At 41.7% G+C, this 19,934-nt stretch overlaps 1 protein-coding gene across 1 annotated transcript in view; it reads right to left on the minus strand.

The window, feature by feature from the left end:
- SLC26A5 (solute carrier family 26 member 5) overlaps positions 1 to 19,934 on the minus strand; it is a 47,388-nt gene that overhangs the window by 19,458 nt on the left and 7,996 nt on the right. The window contains exons 3-7 of the mRNA XM_016957960.3: positions 19,341 to 19,451; positions 17,739 to 17,905; positions 16,704 to 16,868; positions 14,157 to 14,309; positions 4,217 to 4,299 (exon numbers count right to left, since the gene is read on the minus strand). Coding sequence (XP_016813449.1) covers positions 4,217 to 4,299; positions 14,157 to 14,309; positions 16,704 to 16,868; positions 17,739 to 17,905; positions 19,341 to 19,451 — 679 coding nt within the window. The remainder of the gene's footprint in view (positions 1 to 4,216; positions 4,300 to 14,156; positions 14,310 to 16,703; positions 16,869 to 17,738; positions 17,906 to 19,340; positions 19,452 to 19,934) is intronic.

Below are 19,934 nucleotides of genomic sequence, written 5' to 3' on the forward strand. Positions count from 1 at the left end.
TGGGATCCTTATCCTAAAGAAACAGAATAGGGATTCCCTAGAATGTTATGGGGGAAGGGGCAATAGGGATTTGCAGACATTCTCCTCCAATTCAAGGCATTGGGCTAAACAATAATAACAATAACTTAGCTGATACTAATAATTATAATTATTACAATAACAAGCATTTATTATGTGCTTTCTCTGTGCCAGGTTCTATGCTCATTTAATTGTTTTCAATGGCCCTGTGAACTAGGCACCATTATAATTCCCATTTTACAGATGAAGAAAATGAGGCATAGCGAGGTTCAGCAACTTGTCCAAGGATAAGCAGCTCATCTACCAAGTACAACAAAACCATAAAGAACCTGCTTGGCCACAGCTATTTCTCTTACTATGTCATAGCACAGTGATGGAAGGGATGTTTCACATCATGAAGTAAGGAAACAGAGGAAGAAAGGGAAAGGAACCTAATGCCTGTTAAGGTGAGTTTACCTGCTACATGCTTTACATAAGTCGTCTCATTTTCCCTCACAGCACTCCCATTACATAGGTTCTACTATTATCCCAATTTGTAGGTGAAAAAATGGATTTTGACAGATGTTAAGTGATTTTCCTAAACTGTAGCAGGGAGTCAAACCTGGGGGGTCTGACTATAAAACCTGTTGTCCTTCCCTTCTCTTTGCTGCACAGGCATGAACTAAGAGGGAAGGCCTAGCAGCAGGTTTGGGCCTAAGGGAATAAGAATATAAGAAAAGGACATATTTTGGAACAAGTTAAGGAAAGTAAACAAACAAACAAGAAAACAGGATATAGTGCTATGATTGGGATCTTTAATAATCAACTGTCACTTTCTGGGCACCGCAAAATGCACTGCTCATCTACCAAGTACAAAACCATGAAGAACCTGCTTGTCTACAGCAGATGCATTTATATGTGTAGGTATGTGTATATAGAAGCATGGTAGTTTGCCTCCAAATAGGCCACCAGTCATTCCTCCCATACTTGTATGTGCATGTCACTCCCCAAATCTAGATGGGGAATCTGTTTCCCCTCCAGCTACATTTGGGCTGGCCTCGTGATGTGCTTCGAGCAACAGAATGTGGTGGAAGTGATGCTGTATGAGTGCCTTAAGAGGCCTGGTAAATTCTCTGCTTTTCTTTCCTGTTGCTCTGAGCCACCATGTAAAGAGGTCTGGCAATGCTGCTGGAGATACCACATGTAGAGAAGATGCCTGCTAGCCCTCACCTGTTCCAGTCACTCCAGATGAAGTGTCAGACACGTGAGTGAAGCCCTCTTGGATCCTCCAACACTAGTCACACCTGCAGACATCTGCAGATGCATAACAAACCCCAAGTGAGACCTGCCAAAGAACCACCCAACTGAGCCTAACCTAGACTAAAGAATTATGAGCAAATTAATGGTGGCTGTTTTAAGTCACTGTTTTGGGGTAGCCTGTTATCAGTGGAGCAATAAGACTCACAGGGAACTGAAATGGTATGATTGTATGTAGATAGGTAGGTAGGTATTTGCTACCTACTTGGTTTTGGGCAATGTTCCAGAAAGATAAGGTCTCCTCTGGATAGCCTGTTTCCAGAAACGTAAGGTCTTTTTTTTTTTTTTTTTTTTTAGTTAAGCTGTCACATACAGAAGGGAAGCAGTATGTTTGAGTACGATGCAATAGGGAAAGGAAGATATTAAGTAGAAATTATAGTGACAAGTAGATTTATACATATATATACATATATACACATATATACATATATACACATATACACATATATATACATATATATACACATATATATATACACACACACATATATATATATATAATTTTTTTTTTTTTTTTTGAGATGGTGTTTCGCTCTTGTTGCCCAGGCTAGAATGCCATGGCATGATCTTGGCTCACTGCAACCTCCGCCTTCTGGTTTCAAGCAATTCTCCTGCTCGGCCTTCCAATAGTGGGATTACAGGCACCCACCACCATGCCCGGCTAATTTTTGTATTTTTACTAGAGATGGGGTTTCACCATGTTTGCCAGGCTGGTCTGGAACTCCTGACCTTGTGATCCGCCCGCCTCAGCCTCCTAAAGTGCTGGGATTACAGGAGTCTGCCACCGTGCCCGGCCAATAATATGTTTTAAAAATGTACAGTTAGATAATATAGATGAAGCAAAGAAGTAACATGATTAGAAACTAAAAACTCATTGAAATGACAGCCTTAGAACCCATTACTAATAAGTAGTTAACACGACTTGAATGCTTACTGTGTCTTCAGGTGTTCACTCATTGCCTTCCATGCATTATCTCCTGTAGCTCTCACAACTGCCCTTGAGATAAGTATTAATTACCATGGCCACCTGGCAGGTAAGGAAATGGAGGCTTTGAGAGGATAAGTGGCCTGCTTAAGATCACACAGCTAGTACGTGGCAGGCTAGGATTTAGGTTGTTTTGCTCTTAAATCCCATGTCATTCAAGGAGAGATTTTTAAAACTATTAAATTTAGGAAAACAAAAGAAAACAGAAAACCACTTGCCACTATGGGTGGGATTGTAAAATGGCATAACTACTATGGGAAACAGTATGAAAGGCTCTCAAAAAAGTAAAAATAGATCCAGCAATCCCACTTACAGGTATATACCCAAAAGAACTGAAAGAAAGGTCTCAAAGACATATTTGCACACCCATATCCACAGCTGCACTATTCACAATAGCCAAGAGGTAAAGGCAACCCACATGCTCATCAATGGATGCATGGAGAAATAAAATACAGTATATATCCACAATGGAATATTATTCGGCCTTAAAAAGGGAAGAAAATACTGTCATATGCTACAATATAGACAAACTCTGAAGACATTATGCTAAGTGAAATACGCCAGTCACAAAAAGACAAATGCTGTATGATTCCACTTACATGAGGCATCTAGAGAAGTCAAATTCATAAACACAGAAAGATGAATGGTGGTTACTAGGGGCTGGGGGAAGAAGAAAAGAGGAAGCTCTTGTTTAAGGGGTATAGAGTTACAGATTTGCAAGATGAAAAAGTCCTGGAGATATGTTTTACAATAATGGGAATATATTTAACACTACTGAACTGTACACTTAAAAATGATTAAGATTTGCTGGGCATGGTGGCTCATGCCTATAATCCCAGCACTTTGGGAAGCTGAGGTGGGTGGATCACATGAGGTCAGGAGTTCGAGACCAGCCTGGCCAACATAGTGAAACCCTGTCTCTACTAAAAATATAAAAATTAGTTGGGTGTGGTGGCACACACCTGTAATCCCAGCTACTCAGGAGGCTCAGGCAGGAGAATCACTTGAACCTCAGAGGCAGAGGTTGCAGTGAGCCGAGATTGTGCCATTGCACTCCAGCCTGGGCAACAGAGTGAGACTCGGTCTCAAAAAAAAAAGAAAAAAAAAAAGCCAAGCACAGTGGCTCACACCTGTAATCCCAGCACTCCAGCACTTTGGGAAGCTGAGGCGGGCGGATCACCTGAGGTCAGGAGCTTGAGACCAGCCTGGCCAACATGGAGAAACCCTGTCTCTACTAAAAATATGAAAATTAGCCGGGTGTGGTGGCTCATGCCTGTAATCCCAGCACTTTGGGAGGCCAAGGCGGGTGGATCACGAGGTCAGGAAATTGAGACCATCCTGGCTAACACGGTGAAACCCCATCTCTATTAAAAATACAAAAAATCAGCTGGGCGTGGTGGCGGGTGCCTGTAGTCCCAGCTGCTCGGGAGGCTGAGGGAGGAGAATGGCATGAACCCAGGAGGCGGAGCTTGCAGTGAGCCGAGATCACGCCACTGCAATCCAGCCTGGGGGACAGAGCAAGACTCCATCTCAAAAAAAAAAAAAAAAAAAAAATTAGCCAGATGTGGTAGCATACGCCTGTAATCCCAGCTACTTGGGAGGCTGAGGCAGCAGAATCGCTTCAACCTGGGAGACGGAGGTTGCAGTGAGCAGAGACGGTGCCACTGCACTCCAGCCCAGGCGACAGAGTGAGACTTTGTCTCAAAAAAAAAAAAAAAGGTTAAGACAAAAATTTGTTATGTGTTTTTTACTACAATAAAAATAAAAATAAAATGCACCCAATCCCCCTAAAGCCCTCAGCTATTTGATGTATAGAAAAAAGATTATTTTTCATTGCAAGAGAACTAATGTAAGAGTTAGAGGCAATAGATCCATCGATTATTTCAGTCACACAGTTACTTAAAACTACTTTCCTACCCTAGAGGAAGTGTTCCAACGACATCCACATTGTATGATTCTTTCAAGTTAAACCCAGCTGAAATGCCAGTTCCCATTACGACCTAAAAAGACACAAATCCAAATGCACCTTTAGAGATGAATGTTCAAATACTGCAAAAATCAGCTTCAAATAATATGTTAGTCAAGTCAAATCTATTCTCACTTTTAACATTCAGATTTAAAAAGATGATTTACCATTAGCTTCAACAATTCTAACTTCTCTTAATGACCCTACCCCACATAATTAAAATGAACTCTACAGTTTATGACCTGGCATTTTCTTCATGCTTTGTCCTTTTCTACACTAAGGTGTCTGGCTAGTTGACTGCTACAGAAAAAGGCCATAAAGGCTTTCAAACGTTGACCTTACCTTTAGGGTGGTGAAATGAGTCTCTGGCCACAATGTTATGAATAAAAGATATTTAACTCTGTACTTCGAGGGTGGTACGATGACACTGTATGATTACAAAATGTACATCTGGATTTAGAATCCTCCTGGTGATCCTGTTTCTGGGACAGCAGCCCCAAGTGTGGTGATAGGGCCCCAGCAGCAACCCATAGCTGTCTCCTCCCATTTCAGCTACAAAGTCAGGGTAGAACTGTACATTAAACAGAGGGTCACTTTACATACGCCCATCCTGGATTGGCATGACATAGATTTACTTGGGGTGTAAAGTACAATCCCTAATGAGTTGCAAGAGAAACAAAACAAAAGGTGAGATAGCAATTTGCTCCATGCCCAGGAACTATTGCCTGTAGAGCTTTCTGAGTGAGTTACCCAACAGAGAAGAAATTAGAGCTGGCCAGGGAAGGAAGCCAGCCCCTCCTGAGGAGGGCCACTGCAGGAAACAAATAATAAACTTCTTATCAGAAACAGCAGCCTGGGAGACCAGGGGCATGGGTGATTCTGGCTCTTTTGATGGGAGGATCCTTTTCTGTTGATGACAATTATTTTCATCACCCTTAATTGCATTTTTTGTGCATCTCTAACTAGGGGAGTGCCTAGAGTATTCAAATCCACAGAATATATATGGCTCAAGCTCCTGGAGCTATAATTTTATACAGTGGTTAAGTAATTTAAACCATTGTTTTCTTATCAAGACAAACAGATGTATTATAAAATTGAATGCAAAACTCAAAAAATATTTTTATAATAAAAAATAAATTTGACACTTAAAGGGAGTCATAAAGATGCTGTCCCTAAACTTTCTAGAATTCTGGGAAACCATTCCCCTGGGAAACATGGAAGAGTCTTTAAAGGGAATCTGGGAAACAGAATTAGTAACCCAAAGCAGGAGAGGCAAGCTGTGTCATTTACTTCATAACTGGGGCTTGCCTGACTTCTTTCCCACGCAAAGGTGCTCAGAACCTCTTGCTGTACTCCAAGTCAAAACGGGAACTCTGTGCCTAGCCCCAGTGAGAGAAGAGGTTTTGAAACTGTTAGAGATACATTTTGTTTTGTTTTGCCTGTTAAAAGGTACTAATGCCATGTAGACAAGACTGAGGAAAAGAAAAGGTTTGAAGGTATTGCTTCCTTGTGAGCTACGCCAGCCAGTTTTTTTCATAGCTAGAACTTGTTGCTATAATTTGGATCAGACACCTATACTCTTAATTTCTTTTTAAAATTTTTAAATTTATTATACTTTAAGTTCTGGGATACATGTGCAGAATGTGCAGGTTACATAGATACACAAGTGCCATGGTGGTTTGCTGCACCCATCAACCATCATCTACATTAGGTATTTCTCCTAATGCTATCCCTCCTCAGCCCCAGACCCATGGACAGGCCCCAGTGTGTGATGTTCCCCTGCCTGTGTCCATGTGTTCTCATCGTTCAATTCCCACTCGCAAGTGAGAACACGTGGTGTTTGGTTTTCTGTTCCTGTGTTAGTTTGCTGAGAATGATGGTTTCCAGCTTCATCCATGTCCCTGCAAAGGACATGAACTCATCCTTTTTTATGGCTGCATAGTATTCCATGGTGTATATGTGCCACATTTTCTTTATCCAGTCTATCATTGATGGGCATTTGGGTTGGTTCCAAGTCTTTGCTATTGTGAATAGTGCTGCAATAAACATATGTGTGGATGTGACTTTATAGTGGCATGATTTATAATCCTTTGGGTATATACCCAGTAACGGGATTGCTGGGTCAAATGGTATTTCTAGTTCTAAATCCTTGAGGAATCACCACACTGTCTTCCACAGTGGTTGAACTAATTTACACTCCCACCAACAGTGTAAAAGTGTTCCTATTTCTCCACACCCTCTCCAGCATCTGTTGTTTCCTGATTTTTAAATGATCACCAGTCTAACTGGCATGAGATGGTATCCCATTGTGGTTTTGATTTGCATTTCTCTAATGGCCAGTGATGATGAGCTTTTTTCCATATGTTTGTTGGCTGCATAAATGTCTTCTTTTGAAAAGTGTCTGTTCATAGCCTTTGCCCACTTTTTGATAGGGTTGTTTTTTTCTTGTAAATTTGTTTAAGTTCCTTGTAGATTCTGGATATTAGCCCTTTGTCAGATGGACAGATTGCAAAAATTTTCTCCCATTCTGTAGGTTGCCTGTTCACTCTGACGGTAGTTTCTTTTGCTGTCCAGAAGCTCTTTAGTTTAATTAGATCCCATTTGTCAATTTGGCTTTTGTTGCCATTGCTTTTGGTGTTTTAGTCATGAAGTCTTTGCCCATGCCTATGTCCTGAATGGTACTGCCTAGGTTTTCTTCCAGGGTTTTTATGGTTTTAGGCCTTAACATTTAAGTCTTTAATCCATCTTGAGTTAATTTTTGTATAAGGTGTAAGAAAGGGGTCCAGTTTTCCGCATATGGCTAGCCAGTTTTCCCAACACCATTTATTAAATAGGGAATCCTTTCCCCATGCTTGTTTTTGCCAAGTTTGTCAAAGATCAGATGGTTGTAGATGTGTGGTGTTATTTCTGAGGCCTCTGTTCTGTTCCACAGGTCTATATATCTGTTTTGGTATCAGTACCATGCTGTTTTGGTTACTGTAGCCTTGTAGTATAGTTTGAAGTCAGGTAACGTGTTGCATCCAGCTTTGTTCTTTTTGCTTAGGATTGTCTTGGCTATGCAGGCCCTTTTTTGGTCCCATATGAAATTTAAAGTAGTTTTTTCTAATTCTGTGAAGAAAGTCAGTGGTAGCTTGATGGGGATAGCATTGAATCTATAAATTACTTTGGGCAGTATGACCATTTTCACGATTTTGATCCTTCCTATCCATGAGCATGGAATGTTTTTCCATTTGTTTGTGTCCTCTCTGATTTCCTTGAGCAGTGGTTTGTAGTTCTCCTTGAAGAGGTCCTTCACATCACTTATAAGTTGTATTCATAGATATTTTCTTCTCTTTGGAGCAATTGTGAATGGGAGTTTGCTCATGATTTGGCTCTCTATTTTTGATGTATAGGAATGCTTGTGATTTTTGCACATTGATTTTGTATCCCGAGACTTTGCTGAAGTTGCTTATCAGCTTAAGGAGATTTGGGGCTGATAAGAAGGGTTTTTCTAAATATACAATAATGTCACCTGCAAACAGAGACAATTTGACTTCCTCTCTTCCTATTTGAATACCCTTTATTTCTTTCTCTTGCCTGATTGTCCTGGCCAGAACTTCCAATACTATGTTGAATAGGAGTGGTGAGAGAGGGCATCCTTTTCTTGTGCTGGCCAAAGGGAATGCTTCCAGTTTTTGCCTATTCAGTATGATATTGGCTGTGGGTTTGTCATAAATAGCTCTTATTATTTTGATATGTTCCATCAATACCTCATTTGAGAGTTTTTAGCTTGAAGGGCTGTTGAATTTTCTTGAAGGCCTTTTCTGCATCTATTGAGATAATCAAGTGGTTTTTGTCTTTGGTTCTGTTTATGTGATGGACTATGTTTATGGATTTGTGTATGTTGAACCAGCCTTGCATCCCAGGGATGAAGCTGACTTGATCATGGTGGACAAGCTTTTTAATGTGCTGCTGGATTCAGTTTGCCAGTATTTTATTGAGGATTTTCGCATCGATGTTCGTCAGGGATGCTGGCCTGAAATTTTCTTTTTGTTGTTGTTGTGTCTCTGCCAGGTTTTGGTAGCAGGATGATGCTGGCATCATAAAATCAGTTAGGGAGGATTCCCTTTTTTTCTATTGTTTGGAATAGTTTCAGAAGGAATGGTACCAGCTCCTCTTTGTACCTCTGGTAGAATTCGGCTGTGAATCCGTCTGGTCCTGGACTTTTTTTGGTGGTAGGCTATTAATTGCTGCCTCAATTTCAGAGCCTGTTATTGGTCTGTTCAGGGATTTAAGTTCCCCCTGGTTTAGTCTTGGGAGGGTGTATGTGTCCAGGAATTTATCCATTTCTTCTAGATTTTCTAGTTAATTTGCATAGAGGTGTTTATAGTATTCTCTGATGGTAGTTTGTATGTATTGCTTTTTTTTTTTTTTTTTTTTTTTTTTTTGAGACAAAGTCTCATTCTCGCTCTGTTGCCCTGGCTGGAGTGCAGTGGTGTGATCTTGGCTCACTGCAACCTCTGCCTCCCAGATTCAAGTGATTCTCCTGCCTCAACCTCCCAAGTAGCTGGGACTACAGGCATGTGCTACCATGTCGGGCTAATTTTTTAAATTTTTAATAGAGAGGGGGTTTCACCATGTTGGCCAATATGGTCTTGATCTCTTGACTTTCTGATTTGCCTGCCTCGGCCTCCCAAAGTGCTCGGATTACAGGCGTGAGCCACCGTGCCCAGCCAGTAGTTTGTATTTCTGTGGGAGAAGTGGTGATATCCCCTTTCTCATTTTTTATTGTGTCTATTTGATTCTTCTTTTCTTATTAGTCTGGCTAATGGTCTATCTATTTTGTTAATCTTTTCAGAAAACCAGCTCCTGGATTCATTGATTTTTTTGAAGGGTTTTTCTTGTCTCTATCTCCTTCAGTTCTGCTCTGATCTTAGTTATTTCTTGTCTTCTGCCAGCTTTTGGATTTGTTTGCTCTTCCTTCTCAAGTTATTTTAATTGTGATGTTAGGGTGTTGATTTTAGATTTTCCCACTTTCTCCTGTGGGCATTTAGTGCTATAAATTTCCCTCTAAACACTGTTTTAGCTGTGTCCCAGAGATTCTGGTCGTTGTGTCTTTGTTCTCATTGGTTTCAAATAACTTATTTATTTCTGCCTTAATATTGTTATTTACCCAGTAGTCATTCAGGAGCAGGTTTTTCAGTTTCCATGTAGTTATGCAGTTTTGAGTGAGTTTCTTGATCGTGAGTTCTAATTTGACTGCACTGTGGTCTGACAGACTGTTTGTTATGATTTCCATTCTTTTGCATTTGCTAAGTGTTTTACTTCCAATTATGAGGTCAATTTTAGAATAAGAGTGATGTGGTGCTGAGAAGAATGAAAATTCTGTTGATTTGGGGTGAAGAGTTCTGTAGATGTCTATTAGGTTTGCTTGGTCCAGAGCTGAGTTCAAGTCCTGAATATGCTTGTTAATTTTCTGTGTCATTGACCTGTCTCATATTGACAGTGGGGTGTTAAAGTCTCCCACTATTATTGTGTGGGAGTCTAAGTCTCTTTGTAGGTCTCTAAGGACTTGCTTTATGAATCTGGGTGCTCCTGTATTGGGTGCATATATATTTAGGGTAGTTACCTCTTCTTGCTACATTGATCTCTTTATCATTATGTAATGCCCTTGTCTTTTTTGATCTTTGTTGGTTTAAAGTCTGTTTTATCAGAGACTAGAATTGCAATCCCCTGCTTTTTTTTTTTTTTTTTTTTTGCTTTTCATTTGCTTGGTAAATCTTCCTCCATCCCTTTATTTTGAGACTATGTGTGTCTTTGTATATGAGATGAGTCTCCCGAATACAGCACACTGATGGATTTTGGCTCTTTATCTAATTTGCCAATCTGTGTCTTTCAGTTGGGGCATTTAGCCCTCTTACATTTAAGGTTAATATTGTTGTGTGTGGGCCAGGTGTGGTGGCTCACGCCTGTAATCCCAGCACTTTGGGAGGCTAAGGCAGGCAGATCACCTGAGGTCAGGAGTTCGAGACCAGCCTGGCCAACATGGTGAAACCCCGTCTCTGCTAAAAATACAAAAATTAGCTGGGCGTGGTGGCAGGCACCTGTAATCCCAGCTACTCAGGAGGCTGAAGCAGGAGAATTGCTTGAACCCGGGAAGCGGAAGTTGCAGTGAACTGAGATCGCACTATTGCACTCCAGCCTGGGGGACAAGAGCAAGACTTTGTCTCAAAAAAAAAAAAATTGTTATGTGTGAATTTGATCCTGTCATTATGATGCTAGCTGGTTATTTTTCCCATTAGTTGATGAGTTTCTTCACAGTATCGATGCTTTTTACATTTTCATTTGTTTTTGCAGTGGCTGGTACCGGGTTTTCCTTTCCACATTTAGTGCTTTCTCAGGAGCTCTTGTAAGGCAGGCCTGGTGGTGACAAAATCTCTCAGCATTTGCTTGTCTGTAAAGGATTTCATTTATCCTTTGCTTATGAAGCTTAGTTTGGCTGGCTGGATGTGAAATTCTGGTTTGAAAATTCTTTTAAGAATGTTGAATATTGGCTCCCACTGTCTTCTGGCTTGTAGGGTGTCTGCAGATAGATCCGCTATTAGTCTGATGGGCTTCCCTTTGTGGGTAACCCGACCTTTCTCTCTGGCTGCCCTTAACATTTTTTCCTTCATTTCAACCTTGGTGAATCTGATGATTATGTGTCTTGGGGTTGCTCTTCTTGAGGAGTATCTTTGTGGTGTTCTCTGTATTTCCTGAATTTGACTGTTGGCCTGTCTTGCTAGGTTGTGGAAGTTCTCCTGGATAATGTCCTGAAGAGTGTTTTCCAACTTGGTTCCATTCTCCCCGTCACTTTCAGGTACACCAGTCAAACGTAGGTTTGGTCTTTTCACTCAGTCCCATATTTCCTGGAGGCTTTGTTCATTCCTTTTCATTCTTTTTTTTCCCTCTAATCTCGTCTTTACACTATATTTCATTAAGTTGATCTTCAATCTCTGATACCCTTTCTTCTGCTTGATTTGACCATTTATACTTGTGTATGCTTCATGAAATTCTTGTGCTGTGTTTTACAGCTCCATCAAGTCATTTATGTTCTTCTCTAAACTGGTTATTCTAGTTAGCAATTCCTCTAACCTTTTTTCAAGGTTCTTAGCTTCCTTGCATTGGGTTAGAATATGTTCCTTTAGCTCGGAGGAGTTTGTTATTACCCACCTTCTGAAGCTTACTTCTGTCCATTCGTCAAACTCATTCTCCATCCACTTTTGTTCCCTTGCTGGTGAGGAGTTGTGATCCTTTGAAGGAGAAGAGGTGTTCTGGCTTTTGGAATTTTCAGCTTTTTGCATTGGTTTTTCCTCATCTTCATGGATTTATCTACCTTTGGTCTTTGCTGTTGGTGACCTTCGGATGGGGTTTTTATGTTGACATCCTTTCTGTTGATGTTGATGCTATTCCTTTCTGTTTGTTAGTTTTCCTTCTAACAGTCAGGCTCCTCTGCTACAGGTGTGCTGGAGTTTGCTGACGTCCATTCCAGACCCTGTTTGCCTGGGTATCACCAGCAAAGGCTGCAGAACAGCAATGATTGCTACCTGTTCCTTCCTCCAGAAGCTTTGTCCCAGAGGGGCACCCGCCATATGCCAGCCAGAGATCTCCTGGATGAGGTGTCTTTGGCCCCTACTGGGAGGTGTCTCCCAGTCAGGAGTTACGGGGGTCAGGTACCCACTTGAGAAGGCAGTCTGACCCTTAGCAGAGCTCGAATGCTGTGCTAGGAGATCTGGTGCTCTCTTCAGAGCTGGCAGACCGGAATGTTTAAGTTTGCTGAAGCTGCGCCCACAGCTGCCCCTTCTCCCAGGTTCTCTGTCCCAGGGAGATGGGAGTTTTATCTATAAGCCCCTGATTGTGGCTGCTGCCTTTCTTTCAGAGATGCCCTGCCCAGAGAGGAGGAATCTAGAGAAGCAGTCTGGCTACAGCAGCTTTGCTGAGCTGCGGTGGGATCCGCCCAGTTGGACCTTCCAGGTGGCTTTGTTTACACTGTGAGGGGAAAACCGCCTACTCAAGCCTCAGTAATGGCAGATGCCCCTCCCCCCACCAAACTCAAGTGTCCCAGGTGGACTTCAGACTGCTGTGCTGGCAGTGAGAATTTCAAGCCAATGGAGCTTAGCTTTCTGGGCTCTGTAGGGGTGGGATCCGCTGAGCTAGACCACTTGGCTCCCTGCCTTTAGCCCCCTTTCCAAGGGAGTGAACGGCTCTGTCTCACTGGTGTTCCAGGCACCACTGGGGTATGAAAAAAACTCCTGCAGCTAGCTCAGTGTCTGCCCAAATAGCTGCCCAGTTTTGTGCTTGAAATCCAAGGGAATCTTCGTAGTGTAGGCACCCAGGGGAATCTCCTAGTCTGCGGGTTGTGAAGACCATGAGAAAAGCATAGTGTCTGGGCCAGAATGCACTGTTCCTCACAGCACAGTCCCTCACAGCTTCCCTTGGCTAAGGGAGGGAATTCCCTGACCCCTTGCGCTTCCTGGGTGAAGTGATGCCCCACCCTGGTTCAGCTTGCCCTCTGTGGGCTGAATCCATTGTCTAACCACGCCCAGTGAGGTAAGCCGGATTCCTCAGTTGGAAATGCAGAAATCACCCACCTTCTGTGTTGATCTCGAAGGGAGCTGCAGACCAGAGCTGTTCCTATTCGGCCATCTTGCCAGCCCTTTACCCCCAAATGTACTCTTCATTTCTTTTGAGACAGAATCTTGCTTTGTCACCCAGACTGGAGTGCAGAGGTGCGATCTTGGCTCACTGCAACCTCTGCCTCCCAGGTTCAAGCAATTCTCATGCCTCAGTCTCCCAAGTAGCTGGGATTACAGGTGCATTTCACCACATCTAATTTTTTGTATTTTTAGTAGAGACAGGGTCTCACCATGTTAGCCAGGCTGGCCTCGAACTCCTGGCCTCAAGTGATCTGCCCACCTTGGCCTCCCAAAGTGCTAGGATTACAGATGTGGACTCACCACACCTAGCCGACTCTTCATTTCTTATCCTTGCGGCTCCCACACACGTGCAAACAAGCCCCAGGGTGCCAAGGGCACTCTGTGGGACACTTTGGATATTAAAAGGTCCCCAATGAAACAGTGACATCTATTGGGCACTGTGCAAACTTCTAGTTGGCAGTAGTTCACAGTTTGAACACTGTGTTCCTTTCAATAATGCCATATCTTTGCAAAGCTGGGTGTTCAGTGGTTGCTGTGATGAAAAAGCAGGAACCACATACATATTCACGTGAACAGGAAATGAAGGTAGCAGTGTCCTTTTTGATTCAGAGGTTTGAGGATCTAAGCAGTTCCCATCAGGCATATGCATTCCATGATTACGTAATTGTGGTTACTTAAGAACATAATAAAATATTTTTATTTCAATTTATGTGCATATTTTTATAAACAACTACAAAGTTGTTAATCATAAATATTATTAAAGTATTTGGACATAACTACTTAATAAATGGAACTGTGAGGTATTTCTTTTGGCTCAGGAGTGCCAAGGGATGGAGAAAGTTTGGGAACTTTTGCTTTGTCAAAATGGAAATGGATTTCTTTTTTAGGTTATTAAAGTAATATGTGCTCATTACAAAACAATTAGCCAATAAAAATTTGAGGAGAAAATCCTCCATAATCCCATCACTTATAATTAATGTTAAAATTTTCATGCAGAGTCTTACATATAATTTAAAAAATCATCTGTGTCTATGTTTTAAGGCTTTTTCTTTTTACTTTCTTGTCAATGAATTTGTCAAATTTCTTTGACAAATTGTAACCTTCTTTTGGCAGAATTGAGAGCAAAAAATTCCTTTCATCCACTTCAAAATCCCTCACAGAAATAAGTAAATGCAGTTGTAGAAGCTGAGTAGGTCACTGACCGAAGGTGACTTACCGCAAAGAACTCTAAAGGAATAGGCGCCGGCAATTTCTCTTTAAATCTCTCATTAAACTCCTTGCCACCCAACAGCAAACCAAAAACCATCAGCCCGACGCCTAGGGAACACACGTTGAGGTTTTTAACATTCTGCAACACAGCAACTGTACTCTGTAACACAGTGAATGCTGGATGTTTACATCAAGAAATCGCCCCTGAGAGAGACAGAGACACTCTAGCGCACTAATTCACACCAGCCATTCTGTTATTGGATATTTCTAGTTGAAAGTTCTCAGGCTGAAATCTCTCTTTGTAGCTTCTACCAATTAGGAGGCATTTTTACCCAGTCTACAACTTTATAGTTGTTACTTTTTTCTTTTTATAGTTGTTATTTATTTATTTATTTATTTTTGAGACACAGTCTTGCTCTGTTGCCCAGGCTGGAGTGCAGTGGCATGATCTTGGCTCACTGCAACCTCTGCCTCCCAGGTTCAAGCGATTCTCCTGCCTCAGCCTCCTGAGTAGCTGGGATTACAGGTGCCTGCTGCCACGCCCAGCTAATTTTTGTATTTTTAGTAGACACGGAGTTTCACCATGTTGGTCAGGCTGGTCTCGAACTCCTGACCTCAAGTCATCTGCCCGCCTCGGCCTCCCAAAGTTCTGGGATTACTGGTGTGAGCCACTGTGCCCAGCCTTATAGTTATTCTTATCAAACAATTATTCTTATCATATGCTGATGTCTCAATGTAATATTATAAAATCCAGAAAAGGAACCCTGAAGCTGAGTCCTGAGCAATTGGAAAGAATTAAGGGTTGATAGCAAAGTACTCCAAAGGTAAATACATTGAAAAGCTTTTAGGAGCTCAAAGAGAGAGAAATTATTGTTAGCAGGACTTTGAAGTCAAGAGTGCTGATGTTTGGGAAAGGAACCTAGGAGAACTAGAGAACAAATCCACTTAATTATATCCTAGGGCTACCAACTGGGCACCTCAAATATAGTCAGTTCTCATTTGAAACCCAATAAAGTAGACTTCCTACTCAGCCCAGGCCATGCACCCTTTCCTATCAATGCCTAGAGTACTCAGTATGTTTTATTTCCTTTGTGACAAGGCATTTCGACAAGTCTCAGAGTAAGATGTACGATAATAGCTATTATGGGAAACTTAGAATTTTGTTATTTAGAGAATATTACTAAAGTCTGATTCCATTTTTATCAGTCAGGGACACAACTTAAATGTCAAAGTGCCTTTCCTAGACCCCTAATCTAAAGGTCTCCCTATTTAACTTTCAGAGCAGCTGGTACTTCTTCTTCATAGCACTCAACACAAATTGTAATTGATTACACATGTATGCGATTAATGGTTTACAATCTTCCCACTGGACTGAAAGCTCCAGAGGGCAGGGCCTGTATCTTCTCAGCTCACAGCTGCATCTTGGCACCTAGCAGTGACTGGCACATAAATACCTACAAAGGCTACAGGCCTCTCTTTCCAAGGATAGCTTTAACAGCATCTCAGAGGTTTTGATATGTAGTACTTCTACTGTCAATTAATTCTAATTATTTCCTAATTCCCTCTTTATTCATGGGTCATTTAGAAATGTTTTTTGGTGTCTAAATATATGGGAGTTTTAAAGCTATGTTTAGTTTTTGATTTTTTTATTATATTGCACTGTGTGAAAAAACATTGAATTTTTAGAATTTGTGATCAGTTTCACATGATCCATTTCAATATGATCAGTTATTACCATCGTTCCTTAAGTGCTTGCAAATAATTTATATTTTCTCTGTGTTTGGTAAGGGGTCTATATAACTAAAAGATTCATGTTAGTTAAATCTTTTATAGCCTTACTTATTTTTTGCCAGTTTGAACTAGCAGGTTTTTTTTTTTTTTTTTTTTTTTTTTGAGACAGAGTCTTGCTCTGTCGCCCAGGCTGGAGTGCAGTGATGGGATCTCGGGTCACTACAAGCTCCGCCTCCCGGGTTCACACCATTCTCCTGCCTCAGCCTCCTGAGTAGCTGGGACCACAGGCGCCCGCCACCACACCTGGCTAATTTTTTTGCATTTTTAGTAGAGACGGGGTTTCACTTTTTAGCCAGGATAGTCTCGATCTCCTGACCTTGTGATCCGCCCATCTCGCCCTTTCAAAGTGCTGGGATTACAGGCATAAGCCACCGCGCCCGGCCTTAATTAGCAGTTTTTGAGAGAGAAATGTTCTACCTTCATGCCTTTAAATTATTTGTTAGTTTCCAAAAAGACCATGATTTGGTTGTAAGAAAAAGCTCTCTCTTTACCTAGAGTGATGGTGCAGTCACCAAAAAAAGACCTAGCAAAAAATTCCTTGTGAAGTAGGCAGTATCACATATTAATAATAGAGATTTTAAGGTTTAGTTCTCTTTGTAACACTCTTTTCAGAAAACCTTAGAATAAATGAATTTTTCCCTTTTTATGGAAATTACTGGAGAAAAAGAAAAATGAGTCTTGAAAGTAAAAAGAGATACAGAAGAGAAGGTGGGGGGCGGAATAAAGAGAAAAGTACCAGAACGTCGGGTAGTTGCTTACTTACATACACCACTGAAAAGATTCCACTGTACCGCTTTGTTTTAACTCCAAACAGATATTTTAACATGGAGGTGAAGACATGCACAGCTGCTGCGGTGGTAAACCCACGGACCAGAGGCTCTGTGAGATATATGGCCACAAATCCAAATCTACAGACACCTAGGCAAAACTATTTTTTTTTAATGACAAAGAAACAAATGAATCACATGATAGGTCAGGAAGTTATGACCCACAGCAAATATACAAGTTCTTTCTTGACCATTTCCTTTTTTTTTTGAGATCGAGTCTTGCTCTGTCACCCAGGCAGTGGCACAGTCTCAGCTCACTGCAACCTCTGCCTCCTGGGTTCAAGCGATTCTCCTGCCTCAGCCTCCTGAGTAGCTGGGAATAAAGGTGTGTGCCACCATGTCCGGCTAATTTTTGTATTTTTAGTAGACACGGGGTTTCACCATGTTGCGCAGGGTGGTCTCAAACTCCTGACCTTGTGATCCGCCTGCCTCAGCCTCCCAAAGTGCTGGGATTAAAGGTGTGAGCCACCGCGCCCAGCCTCTGGACCATTTTCTAACACTGCAAACTTGTACCTCAAGTGGGTAAGTAGCTAGCAAATCAACCACTGGTTATACAGAAAACAATGGAAGGTCTGGAGTGGCTTGGTGCCCCACAGTGCACTGACCACACTAATGCCTTCCCTGTCTCTCATTGAGCTGGGGGCATGCTTCATCATGTAGACTAAAGTGCATGATCATGATCACTGGCTGTTTCTTCCAAGCAGAGAGGAATGTCCTCTCCCAGCACTAACCAATCCTGCCTTGTCAAACTTGTCTTGCTTTTGGGATCTTTAAAACACCCACCTGAAGCTTGGTTGCTGGTCACTCATAGTTGTGAATATGGCATGCGGTTGGTCTGCAGTTACTCCCAGAGCTCTGGGGTTTTTCTGGCTGACCCCATCCACCGCGTAGTAAGACCAGCCAAGAGCACTCAGTAGATACTTGTTAGGTTAACAAATGAGACAGTCCATTTCCCCATCTTTGAGCCTTACCTGAATGATTCCTGAAAGTAAGGTCACAGACATGGCGACTTTCACTCTCAAGGCATCTCTGGCCTCTGTGCCATTGGTTGCATTTACTCCTCCTGGAATGACTATATCATCTGGTACTAATCGAACAGCTACACCACCAATCATCAGGCTAATAACAGCAAAAGGACCTGAAATAATGAAGCATGAAGATCCCTGTTCAGGGTTCAAGGACACTATCTAATTCAGAGTATCTGATATGGTTTTTGCCAGTACACCAACAGACAAAGGTGAGGTCAAGAAATCATGCTTGAAGGAAGGCTACGCTCCCTTCTTTAGTGTCCTGCCCCTGGTGTATGAGCAACTGTGTGTGTGCGTGTGTGTGCATGCAGACTGTATTTTCCAAAAATAGACATAGCAATATTTTCCATCCACATACTCTTCTTGACATTTCCCCATCAAGAGGTGGAGTCTAATTTCTCTCTCCTTGAATCTGGCTTGGCTTTGACTTGTTAGTAATCAAAAGAATGCAGCAGAAGTGACGTTGTGTGACTTCCCAGGCTAGGTAATAAAAGGGCTGCAGCTTCCACCTTCTGCTGAAGCCCTAAGTCACCATGTGTAAGAAAGCTCCAACTAGGCCAAGTGGAGAATTCCTGGGACTGCATGGAGAAAGGAAGGCAGGGAAGAGGGAAGGGAGGGAGGAAAAAGGGAGAGAGGAAGAATTACCCAGACCAGCCCTTCCCAAGTCCTGAACTGCAGGCACTATGGAAGATACAAACATGATTGTTGTTGTAAAGCTGCTACATTTTGGGGGTATTTGTTACCAAACAGTAGATATCTGGAAAGTATGTGTGTGTTAGGTGGTAGCCTTATGCAGCACCAGAACTATTATGAAATCCATATGCCTCTGATAAACTGAAAATATGTACAATTCAGAGCCCAAAAAATGACAAAAATGAAATACATGCATAGCAATTAGGAACTTGAAGTACTACCATTAGTATAAAAATAAAAACCAGATGTTGGCAAATTACATTATGAAATCAAGCATTTATCTCATTTCACAGATTTCAACAATTGCCCTTTTACACAAGAAAATTGTCTTTTTTAATATCCCAAGATTATAAGAAAATTGTAAGTTCTAGAAATCTTGGGAGGAGTGTAGTTTTTTTTTTTTTTTTTTTTTTTTTTTGAGACAGAGTCTCATTCTGTTGCCCAGGTTGGAGTGCAGTGGTGTGATCTCAGCTCACAACAATCTCTGCCTCCCGGGTTGAAGCGATTCTCCTGCCTCAGCCTCCTGAGTAGCTGGGATTACAGTCACCCATCACCAAGCCTGGCTAATTTTTGTATTTTTACAAAGAGATGGGGTTTCACCATGTTGGTCTGGCTGGTCTCGAACTACTGACCTCAGACGATCTGCCCGCCTCGGCCTCCCAGAGTGCTGGGATTACAGGGATGAGCCACTGCACCTGGCCAAGTATAGGTTTTTAAAGCACCTATTGTGTATGCAGTAACAAAAGTTGTTATTAAGACAATTTTTAATAACGACCATGCTATTTCTTTGGCACATTGCAAGGTTGGAAATACACAAGGAAAGGTAATAGAATATCAAGTATAAGCTTTTACCTATGGATATGTGTCTGGAGGTTCCAAGAAAACAATACATGATAACAGGATAAAATGAAGAGTACAGGCCAAATATCGGAGGCACAGCTGCCAGCATTGCAAAGGCTAAGCCTGTGGGATTAAAAACCAAACAGAAATGGGGGATCATTAGAAGACAGAGGGGTTACATGTGTTTTTCTCTTGGTTCTTTATTTCTGATGAACGAGTGAAGCCCATCTTAATTTAAGCTGCAACCTGCCCTACCCCAGTCCTGCACATCATCTTACCTTGGTGCTGATAGAGTCCAAGCTGAGAAACTTTGCATTGTCATCTCCTTTTTGCCAGTGGGTGATTTTTTTTTTTTTTTTTTTTTGCTTTATTCTTTCACAAATTAGATAAAAGCAGAAAAAAGTCTTATCTTAGTGGGTGTCATTGTAATTTGGTGTTGACGCACAAATGCGAGCTCTTTCTCCAATGGGGTGTTTTTGTGGGTTCTCTGGAGACCCCTTTGCAATAAGGGACTCCCAGTTACTATGCCCTAACCTATGTAATGCTCCCTCCTCCTGACTCTTAGATATCCCTCCTCCGACTCTTATCAGAAGGTACAGCCTTCCA

Source organism: Pan troglodytes, chromosome 6 (assembly GCF_028858775.2).
Source record: "Pan troglodytes isolate AG18354 chromosome 6, NHGRI_mPanTro3-v2.0_pri, whole genome shotgun sequence".
NCBI classification, from domain to species: domain Eukaryota; kingdom Metazoa; phylum Chordata; class Mammalia; order Primates; family Hominidae; genus Pan; species Pan troglodytes.